This window comes from Oryzias latipes, chromosome 4 (genome assembly GCF_053564925.1).
Source record: "Oryzias latipes strain Hd-rR chromosome 4, Olatipes_Hd-rR_3.1".
Lineage (NCBI taxonomy): Eukaryota > Metazoa > Chordata > Actinopteri > Beloniformes > Adrianichthyidae > Oryzias > Oryzias latipes.
This window is the reverse complement of record NC_136240.1, coordinates 8500568-8519087: the sequence shown is the minus strand read 5'-3', so window position 1 is coordinate 8519087 and position 18520 is coordinate 8500568. Positions and strand designations below refer to the sequence as shown.

The window sequence follows — 18520 nt, the reverse complement described above, 5'->3', positions numbered from 1 at the left end:
TCATTGCTTCCCAATCTCCAGCTTTCTCCTATCTGAGCAATAGTGCTGCTTTTTGTCTTTTGCTTTTACAACAATCCCCTCACAGTAGGACGCTTTACCAGTATTATAATTATTACTTATTAGACACCACCCCAACATTGACAAACGTTGCCAGAACCAGAAACTTTGTCAAAAGTAGCAGAAAAGGACAACTTTTGAATATGCATTGTCTCGATTTCCTTCCAAAAACAGCAGTATTTTATATTTTGCAGTTAATGGGCCACTGAATTGGATCATAGCTTGCTATTTTTAATTAGCCTTACAGTCTACTTGAAAGTAGCATTTGCTAGCTTCCTCTGTTCACTTTTGACCTAAAATGATTTTTTTAAAGCTACTCAATTTTTTAAGGTTTCCTCTTCTTCTTAGTGATATTTGAAGCACTTTCACTTCAGTGTCAGTTCTTTATCAAAGAATTTGGTGCAGTAGTTACAGAAATTTCATTGTTCATCATAGCAAAACATACTGTCAATGATCATAGTTCATACAATTGATATTTAACACCAGTTAAAACAGTGGACCAAACAGCCATGAAACATCCTCCAGTTTCAACAGCTGCCCAGGAAACATTTTTAACTTTTTAAATCATTTCTGCTGCTTCAGATTCCTGATGTGGGCTGTATTTTTTGGCGATTGAAAGATTTCCACCCTTTGCTCCTCCAATAATCCATCTGCCTTCACACTGAAGTAACCTAAGACTGTTGACCGACAAAGCAACAAGCAAAACCTCCTGTGCATCCTTTTGATCACACTTGGAAATACAAGCATGGATGTGGGACCCAAGGAGCAGCTGGAGATCAGGTGCTTCGCTTACCTGTGGTTGTTGAGGGATGTTAAAGCCGGGGTCCCGAGGCCCGACGCTGACGAACCGCTGAGCTGGAGACGTGGTAGGGGTGGAGTAAGCTGCAAACACAGAAAAAATAAATAACAAGTGGATGGAAGGGTTGGAATTGATTCAGGCTGAGAAGATTCTGAGTCCACTCTTTATGAGTGTTTGGGAACTCACTGGGGGAGGTGGGGGAGTTGCCTCCACCCTCAGTGGAAGAAGTGGAAGGTGGCTTGGCATCAACAGGCAGCGGGACAGGACGAGCCATCGGGGGTGGCGGAGGAGGAGGCAGCATGGGCGTCGGCAGGAAGGGGTTATGGACTTTCCCCTGTGAGCTACCATTAGGCTGAAGAAGGGGCGGAGCCAACAAAAAACATCAAATCAACAAGATTCCACAACTATACTGTACTAATCAGACACAATGTGTGTGTTATTATGTGTGTGGATGGATGATGGGTGTAACTATGTGTGTATATACAGTGTTCCCTCACTATATCGCGGTTCACAGTTTGCGCCGTCGCTGTCTCAGTTTAATTTTATCGTGCATTTTATTTTCTAACAGCGCTCTGTGTTTTGAATTCTGATTGGTTGTTGACCTTGTCAATCAATCTCCTCCTAGCTGTGCCTCCTGTAGAGAAGGCATTCAGATATCCAGAATTACATAAACCTTTATCGCAATTAGATGTTTGTTGTCATTCCGTAATGCAGAACTTTGAGTGTTTAAACACTGGAGAAAAGTGAGAAAATGTCCTTCTAAGAAAAGTGGATAGAGTGTAATGAGGAGTTTTACATACATTCTAGGATAATTCAAAATAAAATTAAGACATTTAATTCTTTTGCCAACATTTCTGGGGTCAAACATATTTGGGTCATTTCTGCACTAACTGTGATACTTAAATACGTAAATCACCCAGGTCAAAAGTTCCTCCAAAAAGGATCTTGAAGCCCTATTTACGGTTCAATTCCCTGCAGTCATGACAAAGTATTTCTCATAATAACATGAAAGACTGGCAGTTTTTAATCAGTGTCACATTTTGGTATGGGATTGTGTACTAAAAACGCTGACTGGTTGTTGACTAGAGAAAGGTGCTGATTGGTTGAGCAGATCAAGTCCAAGTTTGTAAGTTGAGTTTGTGTCTGAGGATCAATATGTGCAAAACCTTTTTATGACCCCCTTTAAACAAGGACAAACTAGTATTGCAAATGACAACATGATTCTGTACTTAGTTTTATTTTACTGATGATTTTGTGTGAGCATTTAGATGTGTCATTTTACAACAGAAAATAATCTAAATCCATACATATTTGTGTGTGTGTGCGTACGTGTACGTACATGGGTGTACGTGTGTGTCATGGGGTGTGTGGAAGGGGAGCTTGTATTGATTTGGTGTCTAGACGCAGATATATCAACTATCAGGCTGCAGACAGAAGGCCACACGCACACATCCACACACAAACATTGCAATACTCTCTGATTCTGCACAGCAATCCCACCATCAAGAAAGCTCAGATAAGTGTGTGCATGTGTTTCGTGCATGTGCTTACATTGAGGAAGCCCACCTGTCCGGCCTGCTGGGCGGAGTCAGGGCAGACCAGCTGGACGAACTCCTTGAGCGTCTCCTGTGGGTGATACCTGATGGCTGGGTGGGAGAAATAGGAGCCCGGCTGTTGCAGAATGGGGGAGGAAGAAAAGTGGAGGCTGGAGGGGGGCGCGTGAGGGCTCGCTGTGGTGGGGAGGGGAAGACAAAATTTTAGACTTATCAAAAGAGGTCTGTAGGTATTTGCAAATTTATGAAAAAGGACAAATGCAGCAAGCAGATGAAACAATGACTGCAGACATGAAGCTCCTCCCTCACAGCTGTCAACCAAATCAGGTGCAGTGTCCAGCCCTCGTCTGTTTTTTTTACCTGTTCTAATCAAAACCTTTGATTTTCCTCTTCTTTTTCCTCTTGTTTCCTCTTCCTCATTCTTCCTCTAAACTCTTTTTGTACATCTTCTTTCCTTTCTCAAGGCCCCACCTCTTTATTTTAGCCTAATTAAGATCCTGATTGGTCAAACATTTGTCTGATTGCTCGTTAGTAGACGAGGACTCATTAAGGGTTGTGATAAATGGAGCTGTGAGAGAGCGGAAGAGTGAGGAAGAGGAGAAGCAGCAGCTGATTTTGTGGCTGAAGGAAGGAGAATGAAGGGATGAATGGATGGAGAGTTAAAGCTGCTGCACTAATTCACTTAGAGTCTGCTGTGATTTATCACTCTGACAATACACACCGACCACGCACGCGCGCGCACACACACACACGCGCGTGTGTGTGTTTACTGTAATCACTGAATGGATGGCTCTGTCTGCCCTCTCTTTCTCTTGTAACCACACAAACACACAACCGAAACACAATGTGTGCACATAAATAAAAATGATCTCACTGAGTGTTTGTGTGTATGTGTGTGTGAGTGTCGTCTTGTGTTCTGCTCATGTCATGTTTCTTTGAAAGGGCCTGAAGTTTCCTGACATGGTCTGGACCAACCAAATAGTAGCATGACCAGATCAGCTCTGTGATTTGATCTTGGGGATTGTGATTACATGGTCACTGATTTTATCGATATTTTTCAGAGATACAACTTCGATTCTTAAAGTCCAAGTTCCTGTCAATGTGGAGATTTATAAGATAAGAAAAGATTCAATCAACACGGGCAGAAAAGGTTTACTCCTGTGAAGTTTCAAGTATGACAAGAACACAAAGTTCAAACACCTGGAAGAGCTTATGTAAAAGGACAGCAGGTGGTTGGTGGCAATCATCAACTGTATGATATATAACTGGACAAATCGCGTGTGATGTCACCCATAGAAAATGCCTTGGTTCCAACCATTTCAAGTCAATTCAGTCGCTATTTTTCTGTGACATGTCCATCGCTATGTTGGACCCAGACGTGGCAAACAGTCTCTCCAATCAGGAGTGAGCATGTGAAAGTGGGCTTGGAGAATCTGTCAATCAAACACTTAGAATATTCCACACGAGGCCACCTACTTTTATTAAGGCATTTGACTGCTCAGTTTATAACTTGAATAACTTGGGGTTCAGTAGAAATATGAAAAAAAAAAAAAATTGGATAAGCAAGAATTGCTATCTATCTCTCTATAGAAGTCTATGGAATTTTGGCGTCTTGGGACCAGCGGGTACTTCCTGTTTGGAACACGAGGGGGGGAGTCCAGTTTTTTGTCTTACGGTGAATGCCGATTATGAATGATGGCAACAAAGGGGTTTCGTCATGTGAGTGTGTTTATTAATGACCATTTTTATTGGAATTTAGGTTAAGTCAGATGAAATAATTGTTAAGTATTTTGTCCACCCACCCACCCACCCACCCACCCATCCATCCATCCATCCATCCATCCATCCATCCATCCATCCATCCACCCATCAATCAATGCATCCATCCATTCATGAATCTTTTAATGCATCTATGCATCCATCCATCTATTTATCCATCCACAAATCCATCCATATATTAATCAATCAATCAATCCATCCATCATTGCATTCATACATTAGCTCATCTGTCTATCAAAGTTTACTTTAGTCACTTATTTGTCAGCTGACTAATGTTCAACAGTTTGAATGCACAGACACAGATGGTGTGTACACACACACCAAGCCTAGGCTGGAAATGTGTTTTTATTTACCTGGAAATAAATCTGAGTGTTTGTCTACTGTGGGGCGTGGACACATAAAGAAAGGTACTGGGTGAGGAGGCGACGATACCTCGAGGCCCAGCAATGACAGGCCGCTGGTGTGTGAAAGCCATTCGAGGGGAGGAAGAGCAGGAGGAGGAAGAGGATGAGGTGCCGCTTGGTGACGGGGCGGGGCCGCAGAAACCAGATCTCCCAGAAGTCTTTAGAGTACTGGGGGGAGACGGCATCCCTGCCAAAAACCACGTGATGAGGGTGAGGAGCGGAGTTCAGGCTCTACACATGTAAACATGGTAGGGGTGAAGGGGGAGGAGGGTTTGGTTTGGGCTGGGCTTAAAGCGGGGGGCAGGCTTCAAAGCAGTGAGTGCAGGTGCCTTTTTTACCCTTCACTAAACTTTTAGATAGACCATATATCTGTGAGTCTTAAGCATTTAGCGTTAAGTATGTTTGATGACAAGAAGTTGAAAAAAGAGTGCCTTTTACATGTATAGTTTTTGAAACAACCCCTTTAAAGTATTTATTTATTTAAATTTGTATTTATCCAGGCAAGATAGATTAAGAGAAGAAATTCTTATTTTCAACTATGGCCTGGCAAAAGGCAAGAGCTTTTGAGAAAAAAAACAAAAATGAGTATTGATAGAAGTTAGGGTTGGGCGATGTCCCCTAAATTGGCCGTTGACGATGTTTGCTGTCAACCATCGGGATGGACGATGACATCGTCGGGGGGGGGGCTATTTTTTACATTTTTCGTTCTTATATAACTGCTATTCGTTATTTTACTTTATTTCCCAACTAATGACTCATCCGCGATGATCCAGTATAAACTGAGGGAAGTGACTTTAACAAAAAATTAACAAACAAAATAGAAAAGAAGTAGTTCGCTCCCGCACTTAATCAGTCAGGTGGACCGGCGGACCGTGGACTTACAGCTTTGTGTTTGAGGGGGAGGTGCTTTGTTACATGAGCGGTATGTGTGGGAGATTTAAGACTGCGATCCGTCCCGCAGCTCTAGGGGTACGAGCTACCAAACTCAGAACCGGGTCTAAAAGTGTGTGTCTGACCAGAGCTTGCACCGTCAGCACACACACAGCAGCTTTGGGGCGGTGTAAGCTTCAAAGCAGAAATGTCGCTCAGTCCTTAGAAACCGTTCAAACAATCACGTGGATAAACAATCACGTGGATTTGTGTTTCGAGTCGTGTCCCGACTAAATAAAGGCTGATGTTATTCCCACATGTTTACGTGCAGCCAGCATGCAGCGCCACCCAAAGCTAATGTTGTTAGCCCGTGTTAGCATACTGCTAATCCTGGCTTCGTTCAGAAAAAGCACTGACCACACGTATTAAAATTCAAATGCTGAGCGAACAGGTGCTTCATACGACGGAGTATTAGGGCCACCAAAAAAAAAAAAAAAAAGCCACCAAAAAAGTAAAATTACTAGTTTTGGTCTCCTAAATTTATGAGAAAAAACTCGTAATTTTACAAGATTTTAAGTCGTAAATTTATGAGAAAAAAACTCGTAAATTTACGATATTAAGTGGAAGTGTGCATACAGAGCAGCAGGTGAACACCGCGCAGCAACAGAGCAGACTGACTAAACTTTGTTGAACAGGTGAGCTGAATGAGCTTGAACGTTCCAAATATCTGGAAGCTCATTTGTTTGATTTACAATTTATTAAAGTTTTATTTATTGATGGTTGGTTTGCAGGATCCCTGCAGCCCGATGAAGCCATCGGTGTCCCTGCAGCTTTCCACTTGAATCCTTTCTTCCTCCACCAAAAACAAGATCTCTACAATTGTGTGACGCCTCCGTCTGAGGAGGAGGATCACTTTTTTTGGGCATTTTCAACGTTCTAATGCTAATATAATAGACTATTTTCATTCATCTTTGTTGTCTGATGATATAACGGTACGTTTACTTCCGCATTGGTGTTCGGATCTGATGACAGGTTCATGACGTAAGGTGACAGATGAACTTCAGGGTTTGTGAATGAAAAGGAGAATAAAAGCTGCAACGATCCTCTGCACCCAAACGTGTCTCTGAGCTCCTTATTTTACATATGAAATTCCGCTTTACTGACACTGAACCCCGGAAAACCGGCTCCACTGACAATAATCTGATTTTGAGTCGCCAAAGGTTCAGAATCTCTTTGTTTAAAACCGATAATAAACCTGGAAATAAAGCTTCACAAAAGGCTCCACATCTTTCATCTTCAAGCGATGCTCCGATAAACGGACAACTTCGGTGTTTTCTCCTTGTTAATCTATGACTTTTTTCTCATAAATTTACGAGATTTTATCTCGTAAATTTACGTAATTTTAATTTAATTTACGTACGTGTCGTAATTTTACTTTTTTTTTTTGGTGGCCCTAATACTCCGTCGTAGCTTCATAATAATCGTAACATTATTAAAAGCACGTTTAGAAGATCGTCTCGTATATAACCGAGCTGACATGTCAATGTATATAGCCGCTCGGCGCTGTTTAACATCATTTTGTAATGAATTGTTACATTCAATAAAGTTTGAAAAAAAAAGCCGCTCGGCGGAATTTATATCCCCTTCCGGTTTTCAAACCCTACTGCGCATGTGCGAATGATTTATTCCGACCGAAAGTGTGACCTTAGTGAACGTTTTTATATTCTGAAAACATTTTTCTGGGCCCATGTACACGGTTGGATTCTAATCCGACCATTGATCCCATCAAGATATTTTGTACATGTAACCGCGGCTTAAGGTGTTGACTCGCAACGTGACGGGGGCGTGGCATCACGATGGTGTCTCTCCATCGGGATGTCAGTCACCCATCACGATGGACGATGATATCGTCCATCGGCACAACCCTAATAGAAGTATTAACACATTTTCTGTAATGTTTCTGTCAGAATAAAAGCAGATTAAATGCAGCTAGTACTTTCAGGTGGTGAATGAGAGCATTACATCCATAGGTGGGCAATTGCTAAGGTTGGATCTTTTATAGGACATTCATCTTCTATGTTGAGTTCAGGTGCAATAGCAAAGTTTTGGGGGTTGTGGTTTGCGGTTAAAGACAGTTTGGGTTTTAATGGAGTCTGCGTTGAATAACAAAACCTTTTTTGTATCGGAATCAAAGTAAAGTGGATGAGATATAACTCAGCTAAACCACCCATCCTTCCATCCATCCATTTAGGAATCCATCATCAATTTTCCATCCATGCATCCATTTACTCATCATTCCTCCATAAATGTATCTCCTATACATCAATCTATTCATTAATTCTTTCTATATCTATCCTTTCATCTTCCAAGCATTATGTCTTCCATCAATGTCAATCCATCTGCCCTACCTCCATCCATCCATCCATCCATCCATCCATGCATCCATCCATCCATCCATCCATCCATCCATCCATCCATCCATCCATCCATCAGGTGTAACACATTTGCAAAATGAGGCTTTAACTAAAGAGAAGAAGCACAGATGTAAAACTTGTTTCCTAAAATCTTCAGATGTTTGACTGAACTGAAAAGGTGGCTGTAGCTTAGTCTCTTAGGTAGCAAACTACCAATTAGTTGATCAGGGGTTGAAATGTCTAAGCCTAAAGCCTTAAGGTCTGCGGGCATAAAAATGTGTGCAAACGTTACAGCATGCCAAAAATTCAAAATCAGGAAATGATAAACAGGTAAAATAATACTGGAAGTAACAGATACAACTGAATCAATGTATTTATAAGATAAATCAGAACTGTACTAAGTGTTTTGCATCTAACTTGCTTATGACTAACAGGCAGGTACAAACTGGCACAACTTTATACAAAAATAAAGGAAGTCATTTAAAGGAGGGAACAATACCACAAAAGGCAACAAAGAGACCACATCTCCATTGTTTGTTGCAATGTTTAAGCTTCTGGGCTGATATGGAACCAGTGACAGTAGTGTAAGATGACATCAATTGTTATGTTTTTGCACTTTCCGTTTTTTCAAACCTCACATTTTTACAGTGGCCATTTATTTTTTCCACAGTCCATTCTTCTTCATCTTTTCTACATTCCCTCCACTTCCCCACCTGGAGCCCCCTGTCAGTGCCCCATTCTTTGATTCCTCTTGCAAGTGCAATAATTGTCCATTATCAACACAGGCACAGACTGATGAGCTGCAGAGTGTCCGTTCTTAGTGCTTGTAATAAAGAAAACAGCTTAAACTGTGTGTGTAGTAGACGTCAGACAATCTTTAAAGATTGTAGGCTGTTTTTTTTGTTTCTGTATGTTAATGACAATTCTGATTTATCCAGGTTTGTTCCTGTAGCAGCCCGGTTCTCACCTTCATCCTCTACTCTCTATTGCACCGGTTTAACACGTGCAAACCACAGCGCACAACCATCCTCATTAAATCCTAATACTTAATGCTTGATATTAACTGTGCAATTATTCTAAAGCTACATTCACACCAGCCTTTGCAATGTGTATTCAAACAAGCACTTTAATAAAAAAGTTTAGGTACTGGTAGACACGTGTACACGTGCAATTCGGGCTTCCGCGTTCAAAATGTGCGCATTCATGTGTCACTACGCAGGATTTTTAGACTGTTTGGGGCTCTTTGTACAAACCGTGCGTTGAAAGGTAAACCTGTTGAATCATGACCAATGAGGGACTCTGGTTTGGCAGTGACTTTTGGTGATGGTGTTAGTTCATGGATGTGCCAAATGGATCATGGAGGAAAAATTAACAACTGCAGTTTGTGCCTGGCCAGAATTATATGACACCAAGTTTTTCATATATCGTGATAGAGCTGTGAAAGAAGATGCCTGGAGCAAGATTTGCACCGCTTCAACATTTCGCGCCACAACTGCAGGTACATGCACTGGTATCGGTTAGCGACAGTCTAGTGTGTACACCATATGCCAAACGCGTGTTCAAGAATGCGCGTTTAACTCGCTCTTGAATGCGCATCACATGCTCAGTACGCAGCATCAGTTAATCACCCTCAACTCCTAAACAAACAGCACGAGCAGATGCATGTATTTGCATGTTCACGCAAGTTGTGCTCTTTACTTGAGTCCTTGGTAAATTAAGCACTAGCTTTAAATCTACAAAGATATCGGTACTGAAAGCATGTTTCCAATATAGCAGCTCGGTTCATTTGCTCAGTTCAGAATGCTATGCTATTTCTCCTATGGAAATCATTTTCTTGTATTTGCTCAGCCTAGTTTCTTTTTTGTTTCCAGGTTCCAGTCTGTTTTCCAGGTTTTTGTTTTTTGTGTCTTGGTCTTTCCTATACCACAGTCTGTGTGAGTCTGGAGTCAGGTAGGTTTAACTTTGTTTTGTGTTTTGTTTTTGGGCAATATTAGGAGTATCTTATTAAAGCCGGCTAGCAGAAGTGGTCTAGACCAATGGTCCCCAACCTTTTTGTCACCGCGGACCGGTACAACGCAAGACACGTTTTCCGCGGACCGGTGTGTGTGTGTGTGTGTGTGTGTGTTTGTGGGGGGGGGGGGGGGGGGGGGGGGTTAAGGTGCAACGCAAGGCACGTTCACCGATGCCTGTTAAAGGCAGATTTCCCTTTTTTAGCGGGTGCAGGTTCTTCTTCTGTCCTTTCATTGGACCGTTTCCCCTTGTCAAAGCAACTTTCTAAGGAAGTTTCTGAAAACATCGATAGAACCCTTTGGTCTCGAATCCATTGGTTTTGTTTGAGGCTTATTAGAAATACATTTTTTTAATTTTTTAGATATGATGTCAAACAACTACCTTTAGAAAAATGGTATGGACATTTTAAATTTCAGTAAAAGGTCAGCAAAACATTAAATTAGCCAGTTTGTATTCTCAAAATAAATAAATAAATAAAATAAACAAACAAGGTCATTCAAATGCCTTTCCTTGCAGTTGTCATAAATATTAGTGTAATCACAGAGGTGAAAAACAAACATTGGGTGCAACTTTAGGTCTGCTAGTTTCTGTTGTAAAGTGAAAATATTTTACATTGAAGTCAGTGAAGATTAGCCTGGTTTTTTAGGATGCTCTCCCCTGGAAACTGATCTGGCCCCAGTAAGTCTTTTTTGTAATCCATATCAAGAAGAAGGTTATATTTTGTTGCCTGGTCTGGCCCAAAAATGAACTGCAACTTCTAGAGCAAGAGATACAACATTAAACCTCCAACTGGTTTGAACAAAAACCCAGTCGATATTCTAAAACTATCAATTTGTCAGAACTGAAGAACAAAAATGGGTGCACATAAACACACCATCTGTTCCCACTTACGCTATGCTATGCTATCATCCCTCATTTTATCTTTGTACTTATCTATAAACTGCCTGCTGGGAAGCTCAAAGAAACCTCAAGAATCCCAATTTTCACCAAAATGACTCCGTTTTAACTCACTGTAATTATAAACAAGCATATCAAACAGCGCCTCCTAGCAACTTCTGACTAAGGTCAAACTTTTTCTTGTGTGTTGCTACAACTTTGATAAGGTAAAGAACTGCTTGTGGATTTTACAGGTGTGCACGCACACACAACCATGCAATGCCTGGCAGCTGCTTCTCTCCAAAGACATTGACCAAAAACACCAACGGTGATGTAATCAGCATGCTGGCAGGTGGGCGAGGTCAGGTGGGTTGAGGAAGGGAAACAGGAGGGATCCAGCAGACCAAACTAGACACGTCACAACACGGACGACAAACATCCACAGTAATCTGTCCATCATAAGGAGGTGAAGAGGAGGAAAAGGTGGAGGAGGTGAGGCTTCACAGACACAGAGAAAGGAAGTTAAAATGCCGTGGGGTCATCTTTACCTTGTCGAGAGATGAACGAGCTAGCTAGAGAGCCACGCAGCTTATATCCAGCTTTCCAACCAAAGAAGGACGAAAGGAGGAAAAAACGGAAAGAAGAAAGAGAGCAGACTGAATACAGCAGCTAAGAGAAAGAATGGAGGGCTGGAGAACAGAAAGATGCAATCTGCATCTTAACAGGGCGGAGCTTGTAACAGAGAGGGTGGGGCTTACGTGATCCAGTATGTACAGTTTGCATATCAGTCAAAAATATGTTGACAGAAAGAAATTGATTGAAATCACTACAAATTACCAAAATTATGTTTATCATTATCTAATGCGCTAAATAAAAAATGTAGAAAATGGAAAATGAAACACGAAGTAAAATGACAGAATTTTTTGGAACGTTTTTCTAATAAATTTGAAACAATTCAAACGTTCAATACCATTGCCTTTAAAAGGCTGTGAAGAAAATGTCTTAGTTTAAACAAAAACGAAGGTGGGTGATTTTGTTTTTCCTCTGTTTAAAATGTTTTTCTGTAAAATCTAAAAAAAAAACTACAAAATGAAATTATTTGTGTATCAACTGACATAAAAGTATATAAAAAGAAAATATTTGTGTAGAAAAGATAATATTTTTGTTTGATGATCAAAACATTTTTATATCTAAAATGGTTCCCATGTTTTAATTGATCTCAAAACAGGAAGTACAGCTTCTTTCTTTGTCAATATTCTCCAAACAATCAATGCAAACAATCAATATTTTCATGTTCATGTGTGTCTACACATGCATGTTGAGGTCACGACAACACGTGCGCTGGTTTGGTGTCTTAACTAGCCGCAGATCTGGTTTCAGCTGCATCATTTTAGTGTTTGATGACGAGTGTCTGCACAGGGGGATGCTGGGAGAGTGGGCGGAAGTGTCAGGGCAGTGAGGCGGGGTGTTAGATGGCTGCCTGTTACTGGAAGGTGTGGCTGCCGTGGTGACATACCTGGCTCCACGTCGTGCCAGCTGCTGGCCTGACTGCCGCTACCTGGGGAGCGACCTTGGCTGGGGTAGTAGGACTCCTCGCCAGGACTGTCCACATCCTCCTCCATGCACTTTATCCTCTTGGCAGAGCTGCGCACAGAAAATGTTGTGAGATCCTAATGGACAAAGAAGCTACTGCAGTGCAAACAAAGCTTCAGCAGATCTCAGCTGCTGTGGTTCAACCAGGAGCTCCTTCTCACTCCAACCCCTCAGAGATGCTGAGGAGGAGGAGCTCCTGCTTACAGGACGTTCATAACAGACACTGCATGTAGGCGGGGCATAGAAGATCCAGTCAAGCATAGCTTCTCCTTGTCTCACACTGACACTGTTCACACAGATGCCACACTTTGAATAAACACATTTGATCACATGTTCTGAAGAGAAAGTTCCTCAGCACAGCTGAGACATTAGCCTCAGAAGGGGGGTCAAATGTGGAGAACTGAAAGGACTGGTGCCTTTTTGTTGAGTGTTTTTAGATAAACATCAGATCTGCTTCTGTTTCAGTAAAAGATCCTCTCCAATAAAAAAAAAAAAATCATGTTTTTCAGTCAGACAATTCATGAAGTAAAAACATATTTATTATCACATTCTTTTCATTTGGCATAAGGCTCCGTACAATTCCATGAGACAAGATTTCCATAAAACTTTTGGGTAATAACTACTCCTAACGGAGCTCACAGGTGGAAGCCGGGGAGGAGGGTGGGGCGACGAACGCAGCGCTTGCGGTAAAGGAAGAGAATGAACAACTGCACACCTGGACTTAAATAGGACGCTGAACAGGTGAGTTGATTAACTGAATCGCCCTAGGGGAGTAACTGAGTAAAGCACTGCTACAGTAGTCTGCCTGAAAGGCAACCAAGGTCGCTCATTTGGTGTGATTAACATGATCTTGGAGCATTTTTCCCATGGGGGGGACATCATTAGTGTATGAATATACTTCAAACCTGTATATAGTTGAGTGCAGACTATTTTTTAGTGTGTATCGGTGTGTGTATGTGAGAACTACGTCATGCCATTTATTTATGACACTCTTATGTTAGGACTCTGTCTTATTGCCATTTCCCCCAATCCCCCATCTTTAACATCCCACTCTCTCCCTCTCTTTTCCTTTTCCGTCCGGTCCAACAAAGAATTCATATAAACATTATTATTATAAATAAAGCTTGGTCTCAAATACAAAAGTTTGTCTGAAGATCCATAAACCCCTTTTGTACCAGTAAAATCTGTCCAACACAAGAGGCCTTCAGCTCTGATCTGCTTGCTCAGTGGTTGGACAGGACAAGTTAAGAGGAAAAAAAAAATTTGCCCACAGACGTCTCAGTAGCTCTTTGTGTCTTGGATGCAGACTATTTTGTATTCCTTTGAAATGGAGATAAGCAGCAGTTCGTCATGTTCTCCAAAGGACTTGAATTTGAGGACACAGATGAAATTTGTAAAAACTACACTGTAAATTGCATTCTGACATTTTTGCTGTTTTAATGTATTACTGTAATTGCACTGAACAAGCTCTTGGTCATGTTGTTCGTGTAAATTTAAATTTCAAGTCAAATACGTCTCAACTTTTACGTTCAGTTCCGTACATTGTAAGTACAGTACATTCTTCTTTTGGCCCTTTCCCTTTGCAACCTTTAGATGGCGCTAAATGGAAAATGTTCGCTTTTTGCTCAGAAGAAGACGCCTCCTGGAGTTGCACGGTGGAGCAGTGGTTAGCGCTCTTGCCTTACAGCGAGAAGGCTCTGGTTCAAATCCCTTTGTGTGGAGTTTGTATGTTTATTCCACCTGTGTTTCCTCCCACACTCCAAAAACATGCTTCACAAATTAATTGATTACAGCTGCATCCCTAAAATCAAGTTTGTTATCTTGACCTAAAAGGGGTGCAGCAGATTAAGAAAATGATGGAATCTTGGTGTTCAACTATTTTTAGTTCCTTTATAGTCTTCTTTAGGTCTAGTCAAATAAATATGTGAGTTCTTTTAAACAGTATTTGCAACTTCATTTGATTGAATCCCCTTGCTTAACGCAATGTAGGTGTTTAAATGAGTTAAGAACAATTATTTACATTATAACAAAACTAAAAGACATTAAGATGACCTTCAAATCTATATCAGAATAAAACAAGTCTTTTGGTTAAAAAATATATTCTAATTTAATACAACAAAATGTTATGTTAACACAACAAATCAAGTTTGTTATCTTGACTTAAAACGTTAAGGCAACCCTTTAATTCATGTTTTTATGTTGAAACATTATGTTTAGTTTTACAGTGTGCCACATAGGCTATAAAGGTCTTGTTTTGGTCTGCAGATCAAAAGAGGACTGCTTTTTAACAGGAAACTGCCAAACCAGAGGGTACCACCACCTCCTCCTTTTCAGGGCTTGGGTGTTTGGTGGATTGCAGCTATAACAGAGGAGCTGCTATGTCACACGCCAGGTTCCTAAATCCTCTATTTAGCAGAAAGCTTTTCTGTTTGGTGACTGAGCTGCATTGGTGCTTCATCTTAAATGCTTCAAAGGAAATAAAAGCATCCAAAGGGGGAGCTGTAGAACATAAAGAAACGACAGAAATCCAAACCAAGCAGAATACATTCATCTAAACTAATTGTGTCTGAAAAAGAAGTGCTTGTTTGCTCTGAGCAGAAGCAGGTTAGGTAAAAATGATGGACAGGTTGGCCTATGAAGAAGACCTGGAGTCAGATTTCTGCTCAGAGCTGCTGAAAAATGGATGTTTGTGCTGCAGTGGCTTCTTGTGACTGGACGACTCCTAGGGGAGCGTCCTCGAACAGAAACTCAGCAGCTTTTAGTCTTAGCAGAACAAAACCAGAACAAAACTCTCCGCTCAGGCGAACAGCACATTTGGACGGTTGCAAATTGTAACACCAGACAAGAAACATCACAACCGTTTCAAATGTTTACCTCTAAGGCAGACATGGTTAACTCCAAAGTCAAAGATCTTTCTGAGATGTCAGACTCTTAATCAACAGTGTAACAGCGGTTGCTATAGAAACCTTAATGGTGACCTATTAATATCTTTTTAACCAGGACAGAGACATGTTTATGTTCAGGAGTTCATACTTTTTAATGGTTTTCAAAACAACCCAAGGAATTCAAAATCTATTCAGAAGCTGTCAACGACTGCTGTTCAAATTATGATTTGATTGTTCATAAAAATACTTCTAAAATCTTGAAACACTGAAAAGATTTCCTATTTCTCTGATGACTGACCGAAGGTCTGTAAAAGTGCAAACTGAAAACGGGGTTTGATAGCTAAAAGGCATTCGGTTATTGCTAAGGAAGGATAAAGGAAATATACAAAACGTACGTGTGGAAAATGTGCCAAACTGCTGAGAAGAAAACTTCATAAAACAGAAAAAATCTACAAAGTCTGACAATGTCTAGACATGCTAAAAATGTTTAACAGCTAAAACAAGGCTAACATCTTAAATTAAATCCTAAAAGCACTAAATAAAACAAATATTTTATTTGTGCTGTTGTTTTTGTATATTTTAATAGGAGGGGCTTATTCTAGTATTTTATTGCATGTGTGGTAATTGTTGTTTTTGCATTCTTGTTTGTTTTTGTGTACAGCACCTTGAGCTGTTCTTTTTTTCCTGAAGGGGCTTCAGAATTAAAATTAATTTCAATTTCAATTTGAAAAGGACTAGTTAAATGCACAATTAGATGAAAAGTGTCTAAAATGAGAATAAATTACACTAAATGTGCTGTTAGATTATAGATGCTTCAGAGGTTAAAACTGCATAGTCATAATTATTGTCTTTTACAATAGATCATAAGATGAGTAGAGTGGGAATTTAAGGCAACATTTCTTAAAATGTAAAACCCTTTAATGCTAAAAAGGCTTAACCTTAAATAAAAATAAGTCATCCTAACAAATTAACATAAATAATATCAATTATGGTTGGGGCAAAATTATGTAATCCTGAACAATTTCATTCAATTAATTCAATTTTTGTAACTACAAACTTACTAACCTCATTTGCTCATGAAAACTAAAAGATGAGCTGTAATTAAAGGTTAAAAAAAACACGTCTGTGTCATAGACATGATCAGTTTTGTTTATGTGCTTCACAATATCACCAGTCTGTTCATCCTACTAACTTTATCCACAAACATTAGAAAGTAAAATGTTGGATGTTGTTCTATTAACCAGTATGAACTGTTGATTTTGGTCTGTTGTGATGCAGAAAAGTCTTTCTAACAGTCTTTCTCTTAGAGTGAACCAGCGTATTCGAGTGATGCTAGTTGTAGACACGTCCTGATATCCTCGGTTTAGGACTACAGCTGTTGTAGTTCTAGAAGAAAATTATAGCAAATTCAGAAAAAAACATATTAAAAAATGTTATAATTGAATGCAATACGAAAACAAATAAATTAAACAAAAATAAAACACAAACAAAGGCAAAACACCCTTAATAAACAAAATGTTTTAAAATTAGTTTATGAGGATTAAAAATGATGACATGGTCTTAAATATACTTAAAAATGTTGGTGTGAAGGATCTTTTCTTCTTCAATGTTTGGGTAGCAACCTCTTTAAAACCTTGAATAAAACAGAGTTTCAGAAACAAACAATGAGGGTGGGAGTGTACCTGGAGGAGGAGGTGCTGGGTAGCGGTCTCCTCATGGCCCCTGGACTCATGCTGTAGTAGGAGGAGCTGTCCAGATCGGCCAGAGAGAAGTTTGGTCCGGTCCCGGCTGCGATGGGTGCTAATGAACGGAAAGAGTGAGGGGGAGTTATTAAAAGATCTAAGCACCTCACTTCATTATGGAGTACTCAGATACAACTCAATAGGAACGGGAAGCCCAAATAGAAAGAAAAGGCCTTAGCAGAGTATGTATTTATGGACCCTCATCACTCTGACCCGATGACTCCCAAAGGTCAAGAGGATCTGGTGGCAGGCAGGTGACAGCTCCTTCAGAAAAAGGAGAAAAGCTGATCCAGGTCTGCGTTCAGATTAGGGCTCAAAGCAGAAAAGACAGATCTGAAAGCAGGTCTGAATCTGGTCTGAAAGCAGACTGCAGCATCTGCAGTTTAGCAGGAGCAGACTTGGTTTGACTTGTTGAATATTTAGAAGCTTGGTTACAGTTTATGCTTATCGTTAGCGTCTTCAAACAACAGTGAGCTGCTCCCCTTTTCTCTCTGCGATCTGTCCACCTCCTTCCTCCTCTATCTCTCTGAGGAGGGCAGCTCTTTATCCCTGCGGGGGCTTCAGACAGACAGATTCGGCTCTTTGTTGTCAAATGCTCTAGTCAGACAATCCTGCTGAACAAAAGCATCATTCAGTTCTAGACCTGGACATTCGTCTATAGCTGAGCCTCCAGCCCCCCGTCTCTTACTATGGCCTCTCTGCACCCTCGTTCCTCCTCTTCATCGCTTTATTGACACTGAGCATGAAGGTGTGATGGGATGAAAGGAGGAGGAGGAGGGCTGACAGGACCTGGTGGGTGGTTTCTGCTGAGCTCAGCACACAATGCTCCCCCATCTATCACTCTGCCCTGCAGAGATACACTTGTATGCGCACACGCACTACCGCATGCTTGAGCACACGCACACACTGTTCGATGTGAATTTGGGTTGAAAGCAAGAAAGAACTAAACTCTTACACTGAAAGGCCAGACAGGAAATGAGTTTAATCTGATATTCCTTTCAGCCAATCAGAGCTCTGGATGGGTTTGAAGTTCTGTGAGTGATTGTGTTTGTGTTTTGGTTAAGAATGTGTGTCGATGTGTAAGTGTATTTGTGTGACAGTCTGTTTAAGTTAATGTGTGTGTCTGATAGTGCTAACATGTGACATACGAGTGTCTTTTTGTTTACATGTCTGTTTTTTCAAGTGTGTGCTGGTTTGAGCATGTTTGTGTATGACGGTTTTTGTGTGTGTTTGTGATAATTTGTTTGTGAGTTAGTATGTTTGTGCGAGTGTGTATGTTTGTGTGCGTCTTTGTGATCATTTGTCAAATGAATGTCCGTGTGTGAGCTTGCGTGTACTTTCCAAGAACAAAAAGAGTCTGGTGATTTTCACTGTAGCTGTGATGAGGATGGGGGCCTGCAGGGGGCGCAGGTTCTCGATGCTGCCAGGGCCCGTACCTGTGAACCCCCTGAGGTCTGTGCGGCCTCACCGCCATGCTTTATTGGCTGCTCAGGAGAGGCTCCGCCCCTCCACGGCACAGCTGCGTGTTTGTCTTTTAT

The 18520-nt window shown here is 40.8% G+C and overlaps 1 protein-coding gene across 16 annotated transcripts in view; it reads right to left on the bottom strand.

The window, feature by feature from the left end:
• nfia (nuclear factor I/A) overlaps positions 1-18520 on the bottom strand; it is a 123829-nt gene that overhangs the window by 14211 nt on the left and 91098 nt on the right. For 6 of the 16 annotated variants that reach the window (XM_023954066.2, XM_078945710.1, XM_023954067.2 and 3 more), the window contains exons 5-11: positions 16923-17040; positions 12279-12406; positions 11311-11361; positions 4621-4779; positions 2408-2586; positions 1043-1208; positions 851-939 (exon numbers count right to left, since the gene is read on the bottom strand). In XM_023954066.2, coding sequence (XP_023809834.1) covers positions 851-939; positions 1043-1208; positions 2408-2586; positions 4621-4779; positions 11311-11361; positions 12279-12406; positions 16923-17040 — 890 coding nt within the window. The remainder of the gene's footprint in view (positions 1-850; positions 940-1042; positions 1209-2407; positions 2587-4620; positions 4780-11310; positions 11362-12278; positions 12407-16922; positions 17041-18520) is intronic. The other 10 variants (XM_078945713.1, XM_023954070.2, XM_078945714.1 and 7 more) reach the window with 6 other exon arrangements.